Raw genomic sequence first — 21541 nt, forward strand, 5'->3', positions numbered from 1 at the left:
TTGATATGCATCTGATTCACGGTCGAGCAGATGGCAATGGGCGCTTAGCACAGCGGATGTTGAGGCGTTGTCCGCACCATACTACCTCGATGTTATATACCCGAGGATGTGGATTGGACTCGCGGAACCCGCTGCTTGGCCTCCAAGTTCACCGGATCTCAATCCGCGTGACTTCGGTCACCTTAAATCACTCGTTTATGCGACACCTGGAGGATCTCATAGCGCGGGTTGTCGTCGCTGCGGCAGATATCAAAAGCATACCTGGTATCTTCGAATCGTTTTTAAGTCGTTGTAGACTATGCAATGGCGTCAGCCACTTCCAACAACTCTTGTAATAATTAATAACCCTATGAGTTTGTCGGCTCATTAACAGAACACTCTGTATAATTGAATTTTTTTTCATTAAAAATAGAAAAAAAATCTATGTGATAAAATTATTGAATTACATGAAAAAAGTGTAGCCTGTCTTACAAAGACTGAGTAGATAAGTTGTATCGTGGTTACGAGTAACTAACTCCATAAAAGTACGGAATCCATGTAAAATTCATCACATGCCATAAGAAAAAAACTGGTCATATTAAAAGAAAGTTCACCGCACACTGATGGAAAAAAAAAAGAAACAGAAAAATTCACCAAAAACGCAATCTTTTTCTTACGGTAATAACTTCATAAGCATATTAGCTCAGAAGCACATAGCTTTAAGAAATTACGAGAAAAATGCTTGCTTATTTTCCTTTTTCTCGTAAAAAGAATACAGTATTTCGTGCTGGTAAATGCAATGCAAAAAAAAAAAAGTCATTTAGAATATGAAGAAAATAATAATAAAGGAGGGAAACTATATGAGTGATATATGCCACATTTTTTTATTTTCCTTTTAGATATTTTCTCCTATTTCTACTTTCACTTCATTTTCAGTATAAGCCTAGGAGCCCATTATTTTTACACCTAAAGCTTAAAAATATATATGGAAAAGTTGTAATTGACTCTATACAGTGAATTGTGATATTATGTGTTATTATGGGAAACTATGTGAAATTATGTGATATTATGTGAAATTTTGTGAAAGTTTAATTCAATATTTCCATGAAATTATCCCAGAAATACGGCAATTCAGTTATTCGCAGTCATGCAAATATCTACATGTAACTAGTTTTTCCGGTCAGAATTATGCAAAAAATATATAAATATACAAATACAAATACAACGCCACAACAGGCAAAACGCCCAACGAGGTGGCTGATAAAAAGATGCCCATAAAAATATGGTTGTCATATGTTGCATAAGCATAAATATATATATATATAGCGACCAATTTTTTTTTATTTCTTTCTGTAAAATTTTGCATATAATCAAAATTATCCTTATAAAATTTACAAAAAAAAATACTTATTTGAGTAAACAAGTAATAAAAATACACAATGAATAATTTAATATGCAATATAAAATAATACAAAAGCTTGAAAGTAAATTACAGCGTGGTCTTACTAAGTAACGGTAAAGAATAATAATGTAATAATGTAGTAATGCAATATAATGTAAAAATACACAGGATTTGCAATAATTTCATTTTGGAAAATCTTTTACATGATCAAGGTCTCCCATTAAAAAAAAAAAAAAATTATATGATGAAATAATTGATCGCAAAACACGATGAATAATGAAATATCAAATAGAAATCATAAATACTTAAAAAATATATATATCTTCATCAAACTAATTTTTTTCAGTTGAAAATTCTGTGAAAAATATACAGCATTCCCAATAATTACGTTCTGGAAAAGCTGGCAACAATCAATATTTTCCCCTCAAAAATAGACTAAAAAATTATATATTATCAACTAATTAATAATAACGCACGATAAATAATTGAATATTCAATATAAAGTATTACAAGAAAAAAAACCGTGATGTTGCTAAGTAAATAAGATTCATCAAGTAACCAACTCCATAAGAATGCAGACTCAATTTCCTGAAATATGAAAGGTTCTCGACATCCCATACGAAAAAAAAGCCAATTTCACATTAAAAGAAAACTCATCATGCAATAATTTGAATATTAAAAAAAAATTCACCAAAAATGGTTTTGTTTTCTTACGGTAATAATTTCAGAAGCAAGATACTCTAAGATAAAGATTAAAATTTTTGCAGTTCATTCACAGTCGAGTCCCAGGGGCGATTTTTTTATTCTCCGAACGCATTACAAAAAATTGCAGTGGACTATAAACAGAAGATTGTGATATTTTGCAAAATTATATAAATTATGCGAAAGTTCAATTTAATATTTCCATGAAATACTTTCCAGAAATACGGCGATTTAATTCGTCATGTAAATATTTTTATGAAACAAATTTTTCAGTTAACAATAATGCGAAAAATACACAGCATTTCCAGTGGTTTTTTTCTGGAAAATCTTTTGTGTAATCAAAATTTTCCATCAAAAATATAAAAAAAAGCTATATTATAAAATAATTACTAACAACATACAATGAATAATTGCATATTCAATATGAAGTATTACACAAAAAACTTGAAAAATAAATTACACTGTAGTCTCGCTAAGTAAATAACATGTGTGCTTCACGTTTACGAGTAACTAATTTCATAAAAATGCAGAATCAATTTCGGAAAATATGAAAAATTCACATGACATCCCATACGAATAAAGAAGCTAATTCCACATTAAAAGAAAACTCATCATACAATAATTTGAATAACAAAAAAAATTCATCAAAAAGGATTTTTTTTCTTACTGTAATAACTTCACAAACAGTTGCTTTAAGAAAATAAGTTGAAAATTCTCTCTTGCATATTTTAATATATTTTTTTAAAGAAAGAAGTAATTTCTTTCTAGTAAATGCAGAAAAATACGAACGTGTCATTTTAGAACAGTGATTCCCAACATGGGCGTCAACGCCCCCTGGGGAGGGGGGGGGGGCGATGGAATGCTCCTTGGGCTGCAGAAGCTCCGAGTATAACATAGAATTCTAAGGGTTAGATTGCGTTGTGGGGGGGGGGGGAGCGATGGGACAAAAAATGTTGGGAAACTATGTTTTAGCAGGTGAAGAAAATACCTAAAATGAGAAAATAGTATAAATGTATAAAATAGAAATGGGAATCTCTTTTGTGTCTTCCATTTACTTATTTTTAAATCATTTTCTACTTTTATTTTCATTTCATTTACAGTCTAGGCCCAAGGGCGATCATGTTCACACCCAACGCATATAAAAAAATACAGGAAAAACCTGCAACCTGCAATTGACTCTAAACAAGAAATTGTGATATCATGGGAAATTATGTGATAATATGCGGATTACATGATACTATGTGAAAGCGTTAAATTTAATATTTCCATGAAATGCTTCCTAGAGATACAACTATTTAATAAAATATGTAAATATCTTTATAAATATACTTTTCGGTAAAGAATAATAATGTAATAATTTAGTAATGCAATATAATGTAAAAATACAGGATTTGCAATAATTTCATTCTGGAAAATCTTTTACATGATGATCAAGGTTTTCCATTAAAAAATATAAAAAAATTATATGATGAAGTAATTGATCGCAAAACACGATGAATAATGAAATATCAATTAGAAATCATACATACTTGAAAAAAATATATATCTTCATCAAACTAATTTTTTTCAGTTAAAAATTATGTGAAAAATATACAGCATTCCCAATAATTTACGTTCTGGAAAAGCTTGCAACAATCAATATTTTCCCCTCAAAAATAGAGCAAAAAATCTTATATTATCAAATAATTAATAATAACGCACAATGAATAATTGAATATTCAATATAAAATATTACAAGAAAAAAAAAAACTTTTAAAATAAATTACACCGTGGTGTTGCTAAGTAAATAAGATTCCTCAAGGGGTTACGAGTAACCAACTCCATAAGAATGCAGAATCAATTTCGCGAAATATGAAAAATTCACGTCATCCCATACGAAGGAAAAAGTTGTTTCTTCCATATTAAAAGAAAACTCATCACACAATAATTTGAAAAACAAGAAAAAATCACAAAAAATGATTTTTTTTCCTCGTTTACGGTAATAACTTCACAAGCAGATGCTTTAAGAAAGTGAAAGAAAAATTCCAAGAATTCTTGCATATTTTCATTTTTCTTCTTAAAAAATAAAAAAAAACCCAGTATTTCGTTCTCGTATATGAGAAAAAATAAGAAAACGTCATCTTTTTAGAAGGTGAAGAAAAATAACATAAAAACAAGAAAACTATAAATGTATATATTCCCCCTGTTTTTCATTTTTCTTTGAAATATTTTTTCCTATTTTTATTTTCAGTTCATTTACAGTCTATACCCAGGGGCGATTATTTTTCCACCCAACGCATAAAAAAAAAAGGCAAAAATGTTGCAAAAAAAAAAAAAGAAAGTTGCAATCGACTCTAAACAGGAAATTGTGATTTCGATTCGGGATATAGCTCACGGGACCCGCAAGATGGCGCCAAAACACGCCGCGCCGGTCCGGGAATAGAATTTTGGCGAGGGTTTTCTACTGTGGTCCGTTGGCAATGGTGGCGGTTGTCGGCGGAATTTATATATATATATATATAGGTGCGTGAATGTGCGTATGTATGTATGTATTTATTTTTGCCCGCTTTTTCTTTTTATTATTATTATTTCTCCGGAGCCCGCGGAGAGTGAAGTGGTCGAGGTAACTGATCATTTATTGCCGAGCCATCGCGGTAAGAACATCGAAGTGTATATGCTGCGAGAGTCAACCTGTAGACATCGCGCTCTCTTTCTCTCGCTGTTTTGCTACCGTGGTAAACTCTGTTTTTCGACCATCGGTAAAGTTTTCGACGAAGTTTGTCCAACGTCTCGAAGACAACAGAAATGTGTCCAGGTTATCCAGTAAATTAAGAAACAAGATTTGACGTTGGAAGATCTTGAATTCACTTTTTTTTCAATTGAATGCTATGGAATTCTGAAATTGAAAGTGAATTTTTTGGAGGAAACGCAGAATATATTTAACAGATTCTTTCCACGTGAGAAAAAAACGTTTTCCTCGGATTTATTGTGCTTTTTTTTTGCTTACCCGAATCCGTATAATTCATGATGGGAATATGCTACTGTGCGATCATGCATTTACGTGTTCGTGACCATTTTGCGTAAAAAAGTCGTATTATTTTATACGAACACTCGTCATAGACGTTGTGTGAAAACCGTTTTGCGGTTAAAAGTGTTACTCATGAAACACGGTGATTACTGCAATTTCTTTATGGTGTGGTATATTCTGTTACATATTGATGGTGAGTAATTTTTTTTTTCATTCATATTTATTAACGCGCAACCCGTAGTGTTTATACAGAGACGCTGATTTGCTGAGAAGAAAAATAATTTTTTTTTTAAATTTTACTTCTTCTCGATTGAATGATTGATAAAAGAAATTTTGGAATTTTTAGAGCCAGTTTAATTAAATTCATTAGAATTCCTATTCGTTAAGATTCAAATGAATAACAGTGTTTCGTTTTTTATCCAAATTTATAAGAGATTCGCATTTGCACGAATCGGGAAATTAATCCCAAGATCTAGATAATTATTTAGTTTTAAGCGGCATAATTATTCATGAAAAATCGTCGATTTTCTCTCCTTCGTTGAATAATTTACTCGAGTTTATCATTATAGAGGAGTAATGAAGAATTATTGGCGTTCCAGATATAATCCAGAACTCAATTAAAAAATTAAGCTAAGTATTTTGATCATGAAATTCAACGTCGATGTTGATCTTATAAGCATTAAGATTGATGAATATAAACGAATATATATATACGAAAATGATTATAAAGTTGCAATTATATAATACAAATGTAACTCATTCATTTAATAATTTTATATAACTTAATGAATCTGAGATAATATCTTGTAACCTTGATCAAATGATCTCAGACTAAACGATTATTGAAAAATTGCTAAAACCTTTGTTTTAGATAATAAAATTCCATTTTATTCTAATTATGGAAATAAAATACGCATACATATTTTTATACGTAAATTATTTATTCTTGATACATCTTACGTGGTATTTAATGTCTTCTGAAACGAATTAATACGAAAATCTAGGATTTGATATATCTATGAAATTCCTTAAATTTTATTCTCAGTGGTCAAACTAATGCAGCAAAAATGCATTCAAATTATACATTAATTTAAAAGGAAACAAAATCAATTCATCTTTGAAAGATCTATAATTCATTTTTTCCTGTCTGAATAATATGTAAATCGGAAATGGAATATAGTTAATTTTTTTAAGAGAACGAAGAATATTTGGGATTCTTCCACGTGAAGGACCATTTCTAGGATTTATTTTGGTTCCCTATCCTGAATTACGCACATCAAATATAGATACATAAAATACATTCAACAACTTTTAACGCCAACCCATACTCACACAATAATTCCAGTAATTATCCTCAGTTCTAAACCTACTATGAAATGTATTATAAGGCAAAAACGTGTATTTGCATCCATGAAGTTTTTTGAATTTTATTCTAAGCGGCCGAAGTTATACAACAGAGATATACTCAGGTTGTATCAGTGGTTCCCAACCTTTTTTAAACACCATGTCCCACCCGAGCATCTAGTAATAAACTGGTGACCTCCCCATCCTTTATGAGGCACAACAGAAGGGGAGGGGGGGGGGGTGATCAAAAATTGAAAAAAAGAACAAAAAAAATTTAAATTTAAAATATATATATATTTAAATGCTGTTTTAATCAATTTCTGTGAATTTGAAACGCTTTTTGAAGATTGAAAACTCACAAAATATCTTTGAGGGGAGATTCTCAGCGCTCCTCTTAAACACCAAATTAGCGTGTATGCTCCGGCCCCCAAAAGTAGGTCCTACTTACGTTCCTGTCTCCTTTACTTGGCATGTACAGCAGGACCTCTCGGTAACGGACATCCATGGGACCGATAATTTTGACTGCTAACGAGGATTAACCCTTAATGGATAGAAAAATGAACTTAGGTCCATCGATGCAATTGAAAAAAACGTCCGTTATCGGGAGTTGGCCGCTAAATGGAAGTGTTTGTTGAGGGAAGTTTAATGTAGTTAGTGTTTTTAGTGTTTGAAAAGAAAGATTTATATATTGACGAGAGAAAGCCAAAAATCTATCAAACTGACCTAAAGCAGGAATTTTGAACCTTTGAGATAGTGCAGGCCAAAAAAAATTCCATGAGGCCCAGTGGCTGATAATTCGTATATTGTGGTATATGTTCACACAGTGCCGTCTTAACAGGTGGGCCCAAGGACTTGGAGATAAATTTTGGCCTTATATTATTTGCGAAAAAATATTATTTATTCTGAGACTTTTTTCATTAATTTTCATTAAATTTTCTTAAATTATTTCCTTGTCAAATAATCAATTTTTTCTTGATTGCGAGAAATTATTTTCCCCACTGAATATGAATTTTTTTCATTAATTCTGAGAAATTATTTTTTCATCAAAAATGAATAACCTGATTACTCTCAGTAAAAAATCGAATAGGCCCCCTAAAAATTAACTGTCCCCCTGTGGGGCGTTGGCCCTACGTTGGGGATCAGGGGGTCATATAGTAAAAATAAGAGAAATATTTGCTTTTCGTTGGAAGATCTAGAACTTTTTTTTGTTCGAATATTGTATAATTCGGAAGAATTTTTTTTTAAGAAAACGTGAAATATGTGTGTATGGGATTCTTCTACGTATAAAACTTTTCATTGGATTTATTGTGTTCTTTTTCTTAATAATATACTTTAAATATCGATACATAAGATATAGTCTACAACTACTGACGCCAGCCCATACTCACAAAACAATTCTCACAGTCACTCCCAATTGTGCAAAATGACTATGAGATATATATTTTAAGCAAATTAAGGAAATCATTGAAAAAGCGATAGATACATACATATCGTCAATTTTCAACAGTAAAATGGTTTTGAATTTTATTCTCAGTGGTCAAAGTAACGCTACAGAAATTAATTCAAGTTATACAGTAAATTAAGAGAAAAATTTAACTTTTGTTAAAAGAGGTATACGGAATTGATTTCTCCCTGTCCGAATAATATAGAATTCGGAAATGAAAATGTTTTTAAAGATAAAAGGGGAACATTCAAGGATTCTTGGAAATAAAGAACGTTTTCTTGAATTCAAATCAAATTTATTAATTTTTTACACATACATAAAGATTTAAAATTAATTTTTGTAAAACATATTTACCATCCAGAGGCGATGATGCCGGCACGGATGATTAAAATCTTACATGGAAATCACGGAATGGAATAAAAAATACTACATGAACATGAAAAATATTTGTGAAAATCCAATCCTATTGAAGAATGTGGATTATTTGCTTGTTAACTTCTGGGTTTTTCTTCTCCTTGGATTATCAAAGGATTAAATTGTTCTTTTCGACTTCGCTTTTCATACTAGAAAGCTTGTTAGCCTGGTTCTCGATCGGTATTTCGTATCTTATCCTATAATAATTTGTTCGTGTGCGAAACTACAGGGTGGATGACAAGTCGTGGAAATATTTTAAGACTCAATAACAAATCAACGAACTGACATAAAAAGTTGCGGCTTGTACTAAGAAACATTAAAAAAATTTCAAACAAGCACGTAATGATAACAATAAACGAAGAAAAAACATTCATACACAACACAAGAAGACACAATTCTTAATGTACGACGAGAAATGTGAAATAAACGAAACAATATTGTGGAATTTATTGTTTCAATTTATTATGCTTCGTGAATTACGTGCATTGCCGATACATAAAATATGCATATTCAACAACTGGTGACGCAATCCCATACTCACGCAATATTGTTATTTTCAATTCTAAAATTACTGTGGAACATATTCTAAGGAAAATTAAGACAAGACTCGAAGTCATAGAGATACAGAGATAAATATAACGTGCATATTTGCATCCATATTTTTTTCATTATTTCGCAGCAATATTTTTGAATTTATTTCGCAAACAAAAAGTATTTGTAACCTCTTCCATTTTAAAACTGTAAATTTCCCTCAGGGCTACAAAATTGTCATACACTCCCATCCAAAAGAGAACAGCGATAAGAAATTGAATTTTCCAGCAAAAACAATACGTCGGAATTTTTGTTTTTTTTTGTTTATGGTCCCGAGAAATGTTTCCTCGAAATTTTTATCGTATATGGAATTGAAGAGAAGAATTTATAGTTTATTTTCATGTTGGTTTTTTGCTTTATCCGTCTCCCGAAGAAGAGAATAATAAGAATACGTGTGTTTGTTTTTTTGCAAAATAAATACTTCAAATATTTCGTAGCTCATTCAATGATATCTCTCCGGTACAATATTTCTCTATTACGATAGTTAAAATACAAGACTTTACTTTTTTTTCGCAAAAATTAGTTGTGGAAATCGTCGTCGTCGCAGCCGTTTAATATAGATTAAATAAATTTGGTGTGAATCACAGTGCACAAAAATGTTAGCATAGCATCTTAGTTCGAAAACTGGAAATGCAGTGATACCTCGGCTAACGAACGCCTCGGATTACGATTTTTTCTGCTAACGAAGGTTATTTTTGGATGCAGATTCACGCGCTGACATAAAACAGACGCATCGTGAACTGAATTTTAGCGCTGATAATCATCAGAATTACTGACACTACTGACACTCGAGTTCGATCCACTCATCTCTACCACGAAATCTTTTTTCCAGATGTACTTCCACTTCTTTACTGAAAGTTTTTAAACAATTCCATGTAAAATGAAAGATTCAGCTGATTGGAAATGCATTGAAAAAAAGGGAGAGTCTATGCTTTGAGAGCAGGCGTTCATTCAGTGCAAGACTCTTAGAATCAAGCTGAACAGTCTGGCCATTTGAAGAGCTTATCTCTTCCATCTGCATTTTGTACTAAAACACTTATGTCCTAGAGTTGCGTTTTTTTTTTTTTTTTTGACAAAATTAGAAAAAAAGTCCAGATTTCATTCACAGCTGGCGCTGTAAAACGAAAAACTGGACATAACACATAAAATGCGATACAAATAGTGTATAAATAAGGTTTATGACAATTTGCGTTACATAAAATTATCGAGCGTCCCTTTCACGCTTAGTATAGCCCGAGCACAAAAAGCGTCCATACATGAGATGTGATAGCTTTATGTGACGCAAATTGTGTCACAAACGTTGAGTATGAACTGTTATGTTGCATTCCCTGTATTATCTCGATCCTTTTTTGTTTTAGAGTGCCACGTGTGAGCGAAATTTGTTTTTCTTTCTTTTCATGATTAATTTTAAGTATTATAGTACAAACCTCAATGTTTTAAATCGACTGATTGATTGGTCATGCTAGCCCCCCCCCCCCCATTCAGGATCGTGATAAATTGAGAACCCGTGTATAATCTGATCCCTAAAAATCAGCTTATTTGAGAGTGGAGGGTGAAAGTATACTTTCCTACCATAAAAGTTAAAATGAAAATTTGTTTTTATTCTATTTTACTTTCTATTCGTTTGAGAGAAGCATTTTCCGCAAATATTTTCCCCCTTTCCACATTTTTGCCTTTAGGATGGATAGGATGGACCATGAACTTTTAGTACACCGCCAATCGACTGCTTTCACAAGGGGAAACCAGTATCGATTGGTGAGGGACAATGAAAGGCTATGGTGTCGCAGGGAATTTTTCTCTAATAGGGTTGTTAATAAATGGAATAGCTTAACACCAGGGGGTTGTAAGTCCTAACACAATGGACAGGCTTAAAAAAAAATACGATAAACATGTTGGGGTAAATCGAGAAGCTATCCATACTTAGAATAAGACAAGCATAAGTATTCTTTATGGGCATTATATAATATTTTACCACGTGTATATATTGTTTATATCTTTTATTAATTGCATTTTTAATTGGGTTGCTGTATTTTTGAAATATATGACATCCATATTTTTATGGGCATCGTTTTCTCAGCCACCTCGTTGGGCATTTTGCATGTTGTGGCGTTGTATTTGTATTGAGGAACGAATTTTTCAACATCTTTTTATATACGAGTATATTTAATTGTATTATTATTATTTGCACCTTATTTTGTTCCCACTTTTGCAATTGGTCTTATGACCACAACAATAAGTTTGAACTTGAACATAAAATAGATGTATTTTATACAAGCGGTAAATTTTTTTTTTCAAAATTTCCCTCAAATTTTGCCAGTACGAGCTTCTTCAGTTATTTTGCTTTTTTTTTTCTGTAATTATTTCCAACTTTGTGTGACAACTTTTTTTTTTGGACTGTTTTTTCCCAAATATTACTTTTTTTATATATTTGTAAAATGTCTTATCTTTCTTATTTATTATTATTATTTTTTTTTTTTGCCTTTGCCCTCTTTTCAGTCTTCTCCAGTCACCTTGTTTGGCAATTTGCCTGTTGTGGATTCTGATTTTGCAATTTTATGTGAAAAATGAGTGTTATATACTCACTAGATGCAAATATATCCGGCGCTGCCCGGGTTGAAAAAAAAAATCGCATCTTAATACTTTTTGCAATTATGTACATTGGTGTCTCTCTCTCTGGAAGCTTCAGGCAACTTAAGCTACTCGTATGGCGGTTCATGGTTCCTCGAATAAAATGTTCTGGACCTCTACATAAATTGAAGGACGAACCTACAGTTACCTTCCTCAGTCTCGAATGTCATTGTGTCATGTGTCACTATAACAGGGCCCGTCATGGCCCCCACAAGGATTGGGATGACAGGAATCCAGGCGTGGGTCCCAGGACAAATACCATCGGTTTTTTTACAGGCTATAAAGTTACTATAGAAGGGCCCGTGAAAAGTCGGGCTTGGGGGTCACGCCAAAGATCAGGATGTGGGGCAGGACGCTACATGAGTCCTGTCATACACTTTAGGACTTGAAAGTCAAGCTTAATGCAACGAGAATTATCGGTACACCATAGTCTAGATAAGCATTCCAGAATAATGTAAATTTCATGGAGTGTGAGACTGTGCAAAATAGAACTATCTATTTCCCTCACATCATGGAGTCGGGTCCTTAGGTTAAGATATTTGAAGGTCCTCGTTTTAATGTGAAAAACTTAAAGTTTAAAAAAATCACGCTACATATCCAGAGCTCCAAGGCTGGAGTTTCATCTCAGCTCCCTCCCACTCCATTAAAGGGGTACGAAGTTTATTTTGTCTTGGAAATATTCAAAGATGCCGATTTTGTGCTAAGGAAAGCCCTTCTGTTCGAGAGTAATGTTGCACTGTACAATGTGTTTCACAAAAAGCCAGCAAATATTACTTTTTCATATCCATTTTATAAAGATATTCATCAAAGTTCTTTCAAAAATTAGTTCGAGTACAATTTTGACCTTTTTCAACACCCGTAGTCTAATCTGTGTTCTAAATTGACCAAAAATGCTAATAGGGGGCAAATCGCTTTAAGCGGAGGACGGCAAAAGACAGGTAATTTTGTCGTTTTCAACATTCGGACTACACATTCGTCCAGCGTCCTATTTATGGGACAACATATCTCTGGTTCAACAAATGGGAATGTAACGAAACTTCAGAAATTTCCATTTCAACACATTTCCAACGTATCCTGAGAAACTTTAGCCGAAAGTCGGAGGTTAAAATGGGCATTAATGGGCTAAAACATCTTCGTATTTTATGTATTCTAGTGCAGAGCTGGCACATAACAATATGAAAAAGTTGTTCGAACGTGTTGAAATTACTATTTTGTAAAATTTGCGTATAAATACATATCTTAAGTAAAAAAAAAATTGTGTAAGTTTTCTGTTTTCTTTCTTTCTCTCACTCTGAAATGTTTAATAAATTATAAGAAAACTATAGATTATTTTAAAACTGAATTGAAATTAATTTTTATCGTGTTTCTCGGAAAGAGCGCCCCAGGTTGTGAAATGAAACCGTATAAAAAAATGTAGTTTTTGCGTTATTTACGTAGGCACCACATTTTCGGGTATCCACCCACCTTTGCAGAATGAAATTAAACTGCCGTGTATTGATCGATATTTTGTAGTATAATGCAAACAAATATCAGTTAGAAAATATTGGCTAAAATGTACTACTCTGAAAAATCGAAATGGAATTTAATTATTCATATTTTTGATTATTGATATCGAAGTTCTTGAAAAGGTAGTTCTTTTTTGAAACAAAACTCAGCGTAGGTACCGCATCACCGTAAGCGATACGAGCTTCTATAATTATGTTCCGACGGTTGTAGCAATGGAAAAAAAAGTACTCTGAATTTAAAACAAAATCTACAGAGTAAGTGCTATTCTCTTTCATTCACCCGCTTAAGGGCGGTATTCACCGACATGGTTTAAACCTGTAGTTACAATTTTTGGATAACAGATCAACATAGATTGGTTAAAACCCTGAATTTAACCAATCCGTGTCGATCTCTTATCAAAAAATTGTGACTATAGCTTAAACCATGTCGGTGAATACCGCCCTAAGGCATCTGACAACGTTCGGGGCACTTATGTTTGAAAACACTGTGATTTTCACAAAACAAGTGTTGTTTGAATCAAAATGCTGTATGAAATAAGGAAATCCAGTGAAATTTCTGAAATATCTCTGAAACTGTTTTTTCAGATATTCTAAATTATATTCTCAAAATTGGCTTATTTCCAGTACTTACGCCAGACATTGTACACTGAAAATCCACACAATTGTAACAGTTTTGATACTACTGCTACAAAACCAGACACATGCACCTCGTCCATATCCCTCTGCGGAACTTCTAACGAATTGGTACCTGTTGGAATGTGTGTGTACGTATAGTGAACCTTCCGTGAAGTTTGTTTCTGTGTAATACTTGTTGTGTGTAGTGCTGCTATCTGCAATCAATTTTTAAACTATGAGTTTTTTCTCAACTCGGCGAGTAAAGTGCAATGAATAAATAATTGTAACGTTGTAGGCCTGTTGCTCTCTGCGGCGAGACTTTTCAACTGGGAGATCGGCTTGCATTCGCGCCTCGAAGTTGGCAACAGCAGAAAACCAACTTCAGCGGATCACCACTGCGGCGACGGTGGGCTTTGAAACAAATCCTCGCGATGCGAGTCCGTTACTATAAGCACTCAACCACCACAGCTGCTTAGTTCTTATACTGTATGTCTCTATGACTGTTATCTGTGCAATGAACTGAAAAAGGTTTTTAGATACATAAAATATTCTCTGAGATATGGCAGTTTTCGTGAAACAACACGTGAATTTTCACAAACGAATTCGATTTTTGTTATTCAGACAGCTGTAAAATTTTAAATATTGAATTTATAGCCAACATCCTAGTTCATTGCACGGCTAATGTTATCTGGAAGACTCTGTCGAAAATTTTCATGAGAATACCTTGCATATTTTTTTGTGAAATTTTGTCTCGCGTGAAATGAAGTAACGAAAAAATGAATATTCAAAGAACGCATTTGAAAATTGTTTGTTGGCTTCAAAATCATTGCTCCACATGATTTAAATCAGCTATAACTCTGTTGTTACCTATTGCATATAATAGAATAAATTAGTTTTGGATTCCGTGTCAAACATTCTTCCAAATGAATTCATGAAACCATTTTCGACAACTTTCGAAAAAATCGTGATTTGAATGTAATCAGTTGCCTTAATGTAATAATGCATTACAGGTATCAAGTATTATTTGTTTCTAATTATTTCATTAAGTGTTCATAAATTTGATTATTTTCAAAATTTTTGGGGAAGACAAACTTTTCTTCAATTTCATTGAATTTATTAACACTATAGATAGATTATTTATCTATACACAATACTTTCTGTTGAAACACGTACAGTTTTGGTTAATTTTTCGAATAAAGTACAATCATCAAACGACGTAATTTCTATAGGAAATACGTATAAATTTGATCAATTCACTTTCGAGAATGATAATATAATTGTTATCCATATAAATCAAGCATAGAAATAATTCATATGTACTTATGCCAATCCATTTATTCAGTCAAAAGAATTCAATATAATCCATTCAGATATTGTCACGAAATAATCATTGTCGATTGGAATGAATATATTTTCTTTCCGAATTTTATTCCGAAATCGTATTTGTATTCCATTCCCGCATTACATATAAAAATCAGAAATGATTTTCAGATGAAGGAACATTTCACTAATGAATCGCACGCTATTAAAATGCATGTAATACGCGGAGAAAAAAAATGAATGTGATTTTTCAATATAATCTAATGAATACCGTATCCATTAATTCCATGGTGAACCCCAAGAGAATCATTTTTTCGGAAAAATACAGTTTGTGAAAGTCAAGTGCCTGGAAGAAATATGAATTTGCTTTTGAAGTAAAAATATACAATGTATTATTTCCTCTTTCTTAAAGTAACGAAATTGGACGTTGCGTATTTGTTTTGCAACTTTCTTACGTAAATTATGTTAGCACTTTTTCTCTGGTGTATATATTTTGTTTTAAAAATTCAGTCCGAAAACGCATTTCTATTTCATTTATGTATTACATATATAAATTAGAAATAACCTATGGATGGAGAAACACAATGAAATCAATCTCGAACGCTAATAAAATACATGAAAATTACCACGAAAAATCAGATTTTTCAATAACTGAATGAATATCGCATGCACTAATTTCATTGGAAACCCCAAAAGAGATATTTCTCATCTCAAAAAGATATTGTTTACCTTGTGACCTTAGGAAAAATACCGTTTTTTAAAGTCAAGTGACTTAATTTGTATTATGCAAACAATTATTAGTCGGAAAATAGTTGCTAAATGCTCAGAACCAAATCCGAAAAATAAAAATAGAATTTAATTATTCATAATTTTTGAATACGATGACATTGATAATCAAGCTTAAGGAGAAAATTGAAGTAGCTGCCACACTACGTTGGACAACGCAAGCCTCTAAAGCGATGATTCCCAACCGTGAGGTCTACGCCCCACAAGGGGACAATTTGAGTTTTTCTATGAATTTGAAACCTTCATTTTTTTGTATCCATTAAAATTTTTAATTTTTAAACAATTTCTTGATGACTTCTTTCTTTAATTTTTCAAGTGGAAGGGGTTGTACTAAGAGTTCTTAATATTTTGTGATTGTTTCACTAACAATTTTTAAAAGTAAGATGAAGTCCACCGACCTCGTGCCAATAAAAAAAATGAAGGTCGCGAACTCCTTTGAAAATAACATTTTGTGCATATAGCAGTGTAAAACAATGATCTAATAGTTTTCTCATCCGAGCTCACGAACATTCTGATGTCTCTCCGATCACCCGATTCAGAACCACCGCTTTTAACTAAGTAAAAGTAGACATAAAGGTGGAACAAAGGCCCCTGGCTTCTAAATTTAAGGAGGCGAAGCAAAAAAAAAATAATGGTTCTTGCACTTGAAAGGAAGAGAAAAAACCCTTCGTCATGAAACTAAGGTTTCAACGGTGAGGACACCGCCTGACAAAAGTATGGGGTGGCGGGATATCGGTATATCAGAGATGCTTTGGTGGAGGATGGCCTAAAAAATGTTGGGAACCACTAATGTAAAATTATGTTTTTAAAATTGCAAGCAATACGACAAAATCCTCTAAAATTTAGAAAAAAAAAAGTGATTGAGTGTGTTAGGCCTGGATAACACCATAAAAGTTTCATAAAATTTCATCTATAAATTTCGAGAAATTCAGCCAATAAGGTTATCAGTTGCATTTTTGCGCATGCAACCAATAATCTTATTGCTTGAATTTTTTTTCAAATTTTATAAATGGACTTGGACGTACTCAATTTTAGTTTTAGTAGCAAACAAATTCGTTAATTTTCATTTTTATATACACGGAGTAAATTCAATGTAAAACTTTTCTTAACTGCATTAAATTTCATAACATATTCAAAAATATTCAATAATTTATTCTGTTGCAACACGTAGAGCTTTGGTTTATTCTGTAAAATAAATAGAATAAGTGAATTACTAATTCTTTTGGGAAATACGGGCGAATTGATAAATTCATTTTCGAAAATGTTCATATAATTCTTTCTGATTCATAAACGATTCGGTAATTGAAATGTATTTACATCAATTCATTCTACAAAATTTATTTTATTATAATTCCATATTGGTATTGCCATAAAATATCCATGTGGGTTGGAATAATATTTTCTTTTTGAAATTTTTCTCGAAACAGCATTTTTATTCCATTTCCGTACTACACAGAAAAATAAGTAATAAAATTCACAAAAACGAACACGAACACAACAGAAATGAATTGAACGCTATTAAAATACGTACATGCAAATACAGGAAAAATGTGATTCTATAATAATCGATTGAATATATGCATTACTATCACAGAAAAACCAACAGAATTTTTATATCCCAAAAAACATATTTTTCTCATGTGATTTTAAGAAAATTACCATTTTTTAATGCATTGGTGTTTTTTAGTGCCTCAATTTGCATTCTAAAATTGTAATTATTTAGAAAATAGCTGTGTGTGTGTGTGAGAGAGAGAGAGAGAGAGAGAAGGAGATCTCACACAAACGATTCCAAAAAATTAAAAATGAAACTTATTTACTCGTATTCGAATAGTATACCTTAGGAAAGTCTCTCAAAAAGTGGATTTAAATGATGGATAAATTGGTAGATAAATTTCCATTCTCGAAGTAACGTAATTGGACATTGCGTATTGTTATAAAACTTTCTTACGTAATATGTTTGCGTATTCCCCGGCAGCTAGAAAAAACTGTCTAAAACATCAGATGATTATAACAAAAGAAATTTCCTCTATCTTTTGTAGAAAAGAAATTTCTAGTGATGTTTCCGGATGCAATTTTTCCCGCTTTTATGTGCTTTAAAAATAAACTGTGCTTTTTTTCAAAGATCTACAGCGTATCGTTTTGTTCTCGGAGCATCAAAAAAAAGTTCCCTTAGGAATAAATATATTACAATATCTCTCGTGTTATACTGCACTCTCGTTTATACTGAGATATTTTGTATGAATAGTTGTGTATTCTGAATATATTTTGAATTTTTAAATAGCAACAATTTCTGTTTATAATGGAGTTTAATGGATATAATGACTACACACACAAATTTACTAAAAGTGTGAGAATTTTTATTATTTTATTAAAGTTTAGGAAGTTTTAGTATAATTCAAGTGGATATTGTCATGTAATAATCATGTGGATTGGAATAATAGTATTTCCTTTGCGAAATCCATTCTAAAATCACATTTTCATTGTAATTTCGTATTACACAGAAAAAAATCTGAAATAACTTTTAGATGAAGGATATTGGTACTTTTTTTATATTTCACAGAGAAATAAATCGAATGCTATTGAAATACAGGTAATACGAAAGGAGAAACGTGATTATTTAATAATCGAAGGAATATCGCGTGCATCAATTTCTGGAAAACCCCAAGAGAAATTTCTTATCTTCAACATGAATTTTTTCCTTGACCTTAGGAAAAATATCGTTTCTAAAAGTCAAGTGCCTCGAAGAAATGAATTTTCTTCTGAAATAAAAATGAAAAATGCATTTTCTCCTTCTTAAAATAAGCAAAGCAGACGTCGTATATGTTGTTATCAGCTTTCTTTCGTAAATTATGTTTACATTTTTCCCTGGTTTTATAATTTATTTTAGAAATTCAGGTAGAAAAAGGATTTGTATTCCATTTCCGTATTACATATAAAAATTAGAAGTTACTTTCAGATGAAGAAACACTACAGAAATAGATGGATTAACTGAAATACATACAAAACGCGAAGAAAAATGTGATTCTTTTATTATTCTGATGAATACCGTATGCATTAATTTCAGGGAAAACCCTCCCAAGAGAAATATTTCTTATCTTAAAAATATATTTTTCTCTTCACTTTAGGAAAAATATCGTTTGCAAAAGTCAAGTACCTCAGTTTGTATTCTAAAAATAATTAGTAGTTAGAAAATGGTTTCTAAATGCTCAGAACCAACTCCGAAAAATAAAAATGAAATTTATTTATTCATAATTTTTGAGTATTATACGAGAATAAACTGATATATCACTTTATATATAAGCAACGCGTTAGCTTCTATGATTTTTTTTAAATCGCAAGCAACAGTATTAAAGGGAATTCTTCTAATATTGTGAAAAAAAATTATGGGATAAATTAAGTGCATTCTTTCTCATTCACGCGCCTAACATAATCATATAATACAGATATCAACTATTTTTTGTGTTTAATTGTTTATTAATATCTCATTAATTTGATTATTTTCAAATTTCCAGTGTAGACAAATAACTTTTCCAAGTTTCATTAAATTGATTCAGAACAATATTTTCTGTTAAAATACGTACAGTTTTGGTTATTTTTGTAAAAGGCATATAATAAATAAACCGCGTGATTCTTGTGGGAAAGTAAAATTGATTAGAAAAATATACTTTCGAGAATAATAATATAATTTTTATTCATGATTCGAAGCATCTAAATAATTCAGATGCCTTTATGTATCAATTCATTTATTCAACCTAAAAAAATCCAATACAATTTATTCAGATATTGTTGTAAATATATTGTGGATTGGAATCATAATTTTTGTTTTTTGTAATTTATTCTGAAATCGCATTTGTTTCCATTTTTGTATTACATGCAAAAATTGAGAATTAATTTCAGAATTAAATTCAGAAATATCTTACCTTAAAAAGATGTATTTACCTTGACCTTAGGGAAAATACTGTTTTTGTGAAAGTCAAGTGTCTCGAAGAAATGGAGATTCTCTGTTGAAATCAAAATAATTCTACATCTTAAAGTAATGAAACTGGGTGTTGTGTATTGTTATGCAATACCCTTACGTAAATTATGAGTGCATTTTCCAATGTACAAAAAAAAAAAAAATAATAATAAATAAAATAAAACCTCGGCCGAAAACATCAGAAGATTAACAAAAGAAATTTTCTGTATCTTTTGCAGAAAAGAAATTTCTAGTGATTTTTTTTTCGGATGCGATTTTTCCAGCTTTTATGTATTTTAAAATAAACTGTACTTTTTAAATGTCTATGGCGTGCGTCGTTATGTTCTCGGGATATCAAAATTCCCTTAGGAGTAAATATATTACAGTATAATATATCTCCTGTTACGCCGAGATATTTTGTATGCGTTGCGAAAAGTGTGTTCTGAATATATTTTATATCTTTAGACCGCTATAAACTCTGTTTCTAGTGGAACTTAATGGGTTGAATTATTAGGTGTTTGCCAATAAAAAAGTGTGAAAAATTTTGTTATTTCATTATAATTTACAAATTTGTTTTATAATTCACATGCATATTGTCATGGAATAATAATATTTTACTTTTTGATATTTATTCCAAAATCGCATTTGTATTCCATTTCCGTATTGCTCGGAAAAATCTGAAACAACTTTTAGATGAAGGGGATTCGCACTTTGGATTTCACGGAAATGAATCGAAGGCTAGTAAAATACATGAAATAATTGAGGTGGAATGTGGTTGTTCAATAATAACCGAATGAATTCGGAAGAGAAGTTAATTATCTCAAAAAATATTTTTGTTTCTTTGACCTCTTTTGAAATAAATTATTTTTATTTCCAAGGAAAATTCAAAATTATTTTTCCTCTTTTTTTTAAAGTAACGGAATTGGACGTTGTGTATTGTTCTACAACTTTCTTATGTAAATTATGGTTGCCTTTTCCTTGCACAAGAAAAACTAAATAAACCAAAAACATCAGAAGATTAACAAAATAAATGTTCTCTACAAAATCTTTTGTAGAAAAGAAATTTCTAGAGATTTTTTTTTCTTATGCAAATTTCCCCCGCTTTTATGTATTTTAAAATAAACTGTGCTTTTTAAATGTCTATGGATATATCGTTATGTTCTCAGGATATCAAAAGTCCTCTTAGGAATAAATATATGATATTATCCCTCGTACTACGCTGAGATATTTTGTATGTGAATAGCAAGTTGTGCGTTCTTAATATATTTTAAATCTTTAGATAGCTATAATTTCTGTTTATAATGAAATTTAATGGATACAATTATATATTACGTATTTACCAAAACCGTGAGCATTTTTATTACTTTATTATAATTTACAAAATTTTGGTGTAATTCACGTGGATTGGAATAATAATATTTTCTTTCCGAAATCCATTCTAAAATCGCATTTGTATTATAATTCCGTATTACACAGAAAAATGTTAAATAACTTTTAGTTGAAGGGGATTAATACTTTAGATTTCACACAAAACCACATCGAATGCTGTTAAAATTTATGTAATAAGAGAGGAAAAACTTGGTTCTTTCATAATCGAATGAATACCGTATGCATAAATTTCTGGAAAACACCAAGATAAACTACTACTTCAAGGCTACTTGAAGTGGCTACTTCAAGGTAGCACCCTGTATATTGTTCATATTTATATTTTCATTCTTCTCTTGTTCTTTACGGAGTTTATAGCCATCGTGTGCGAGCACTAATGTTACTTTCATAGCAAATAGATGTAGCATGTTAAGAAGCCAACATTACGGATTTATTAAATGTTCCTCAAAATTGTAATACAAAT

The 21541-nt window shown here is 31.3% G+C and overlaps 1 protein-coding gene across 1 annotated transcript in view; it reads left to right on the plus strand.

Moving 5' to 3' along the window:
- Nucleotides 1-4669: 4669 nt before the first annotated feature.
- Nucleotides 4670-21541, plus strand: part of LOC149070421 (carbonic anhydrase-related protein 10-like) — a 182126-nt gene continuing 165254 nt past the window's right edge. The window contains exon 1 of the mRNA XM_089249811.1: nt 4670-5283. Within this exon, the coding sequence (XP_089105937.1) occupies nt 5223-5283 (61 nt within the window). The 5' untranslated portion in view covers nt 4670-5222. The remainder of the gene's footprint in view (nt 5284-21541) is intronic.

Source organism: Pholcus phalangioides, unplaced genomic scaffold, assembly GCF_987345545.1.
Source record: "Pholcus phalangioides strain wild (caught in Gottingen) unplaced genomic scaffold, Ppha-v1.0 ptg000022l_1, whole genome shotgun sequence".
NCBI lineage: Eukaryota > Metazoa > Arthropoda > Arachnida > Araneae > Pholcidae > Pholcus > Pholcus phalangioides.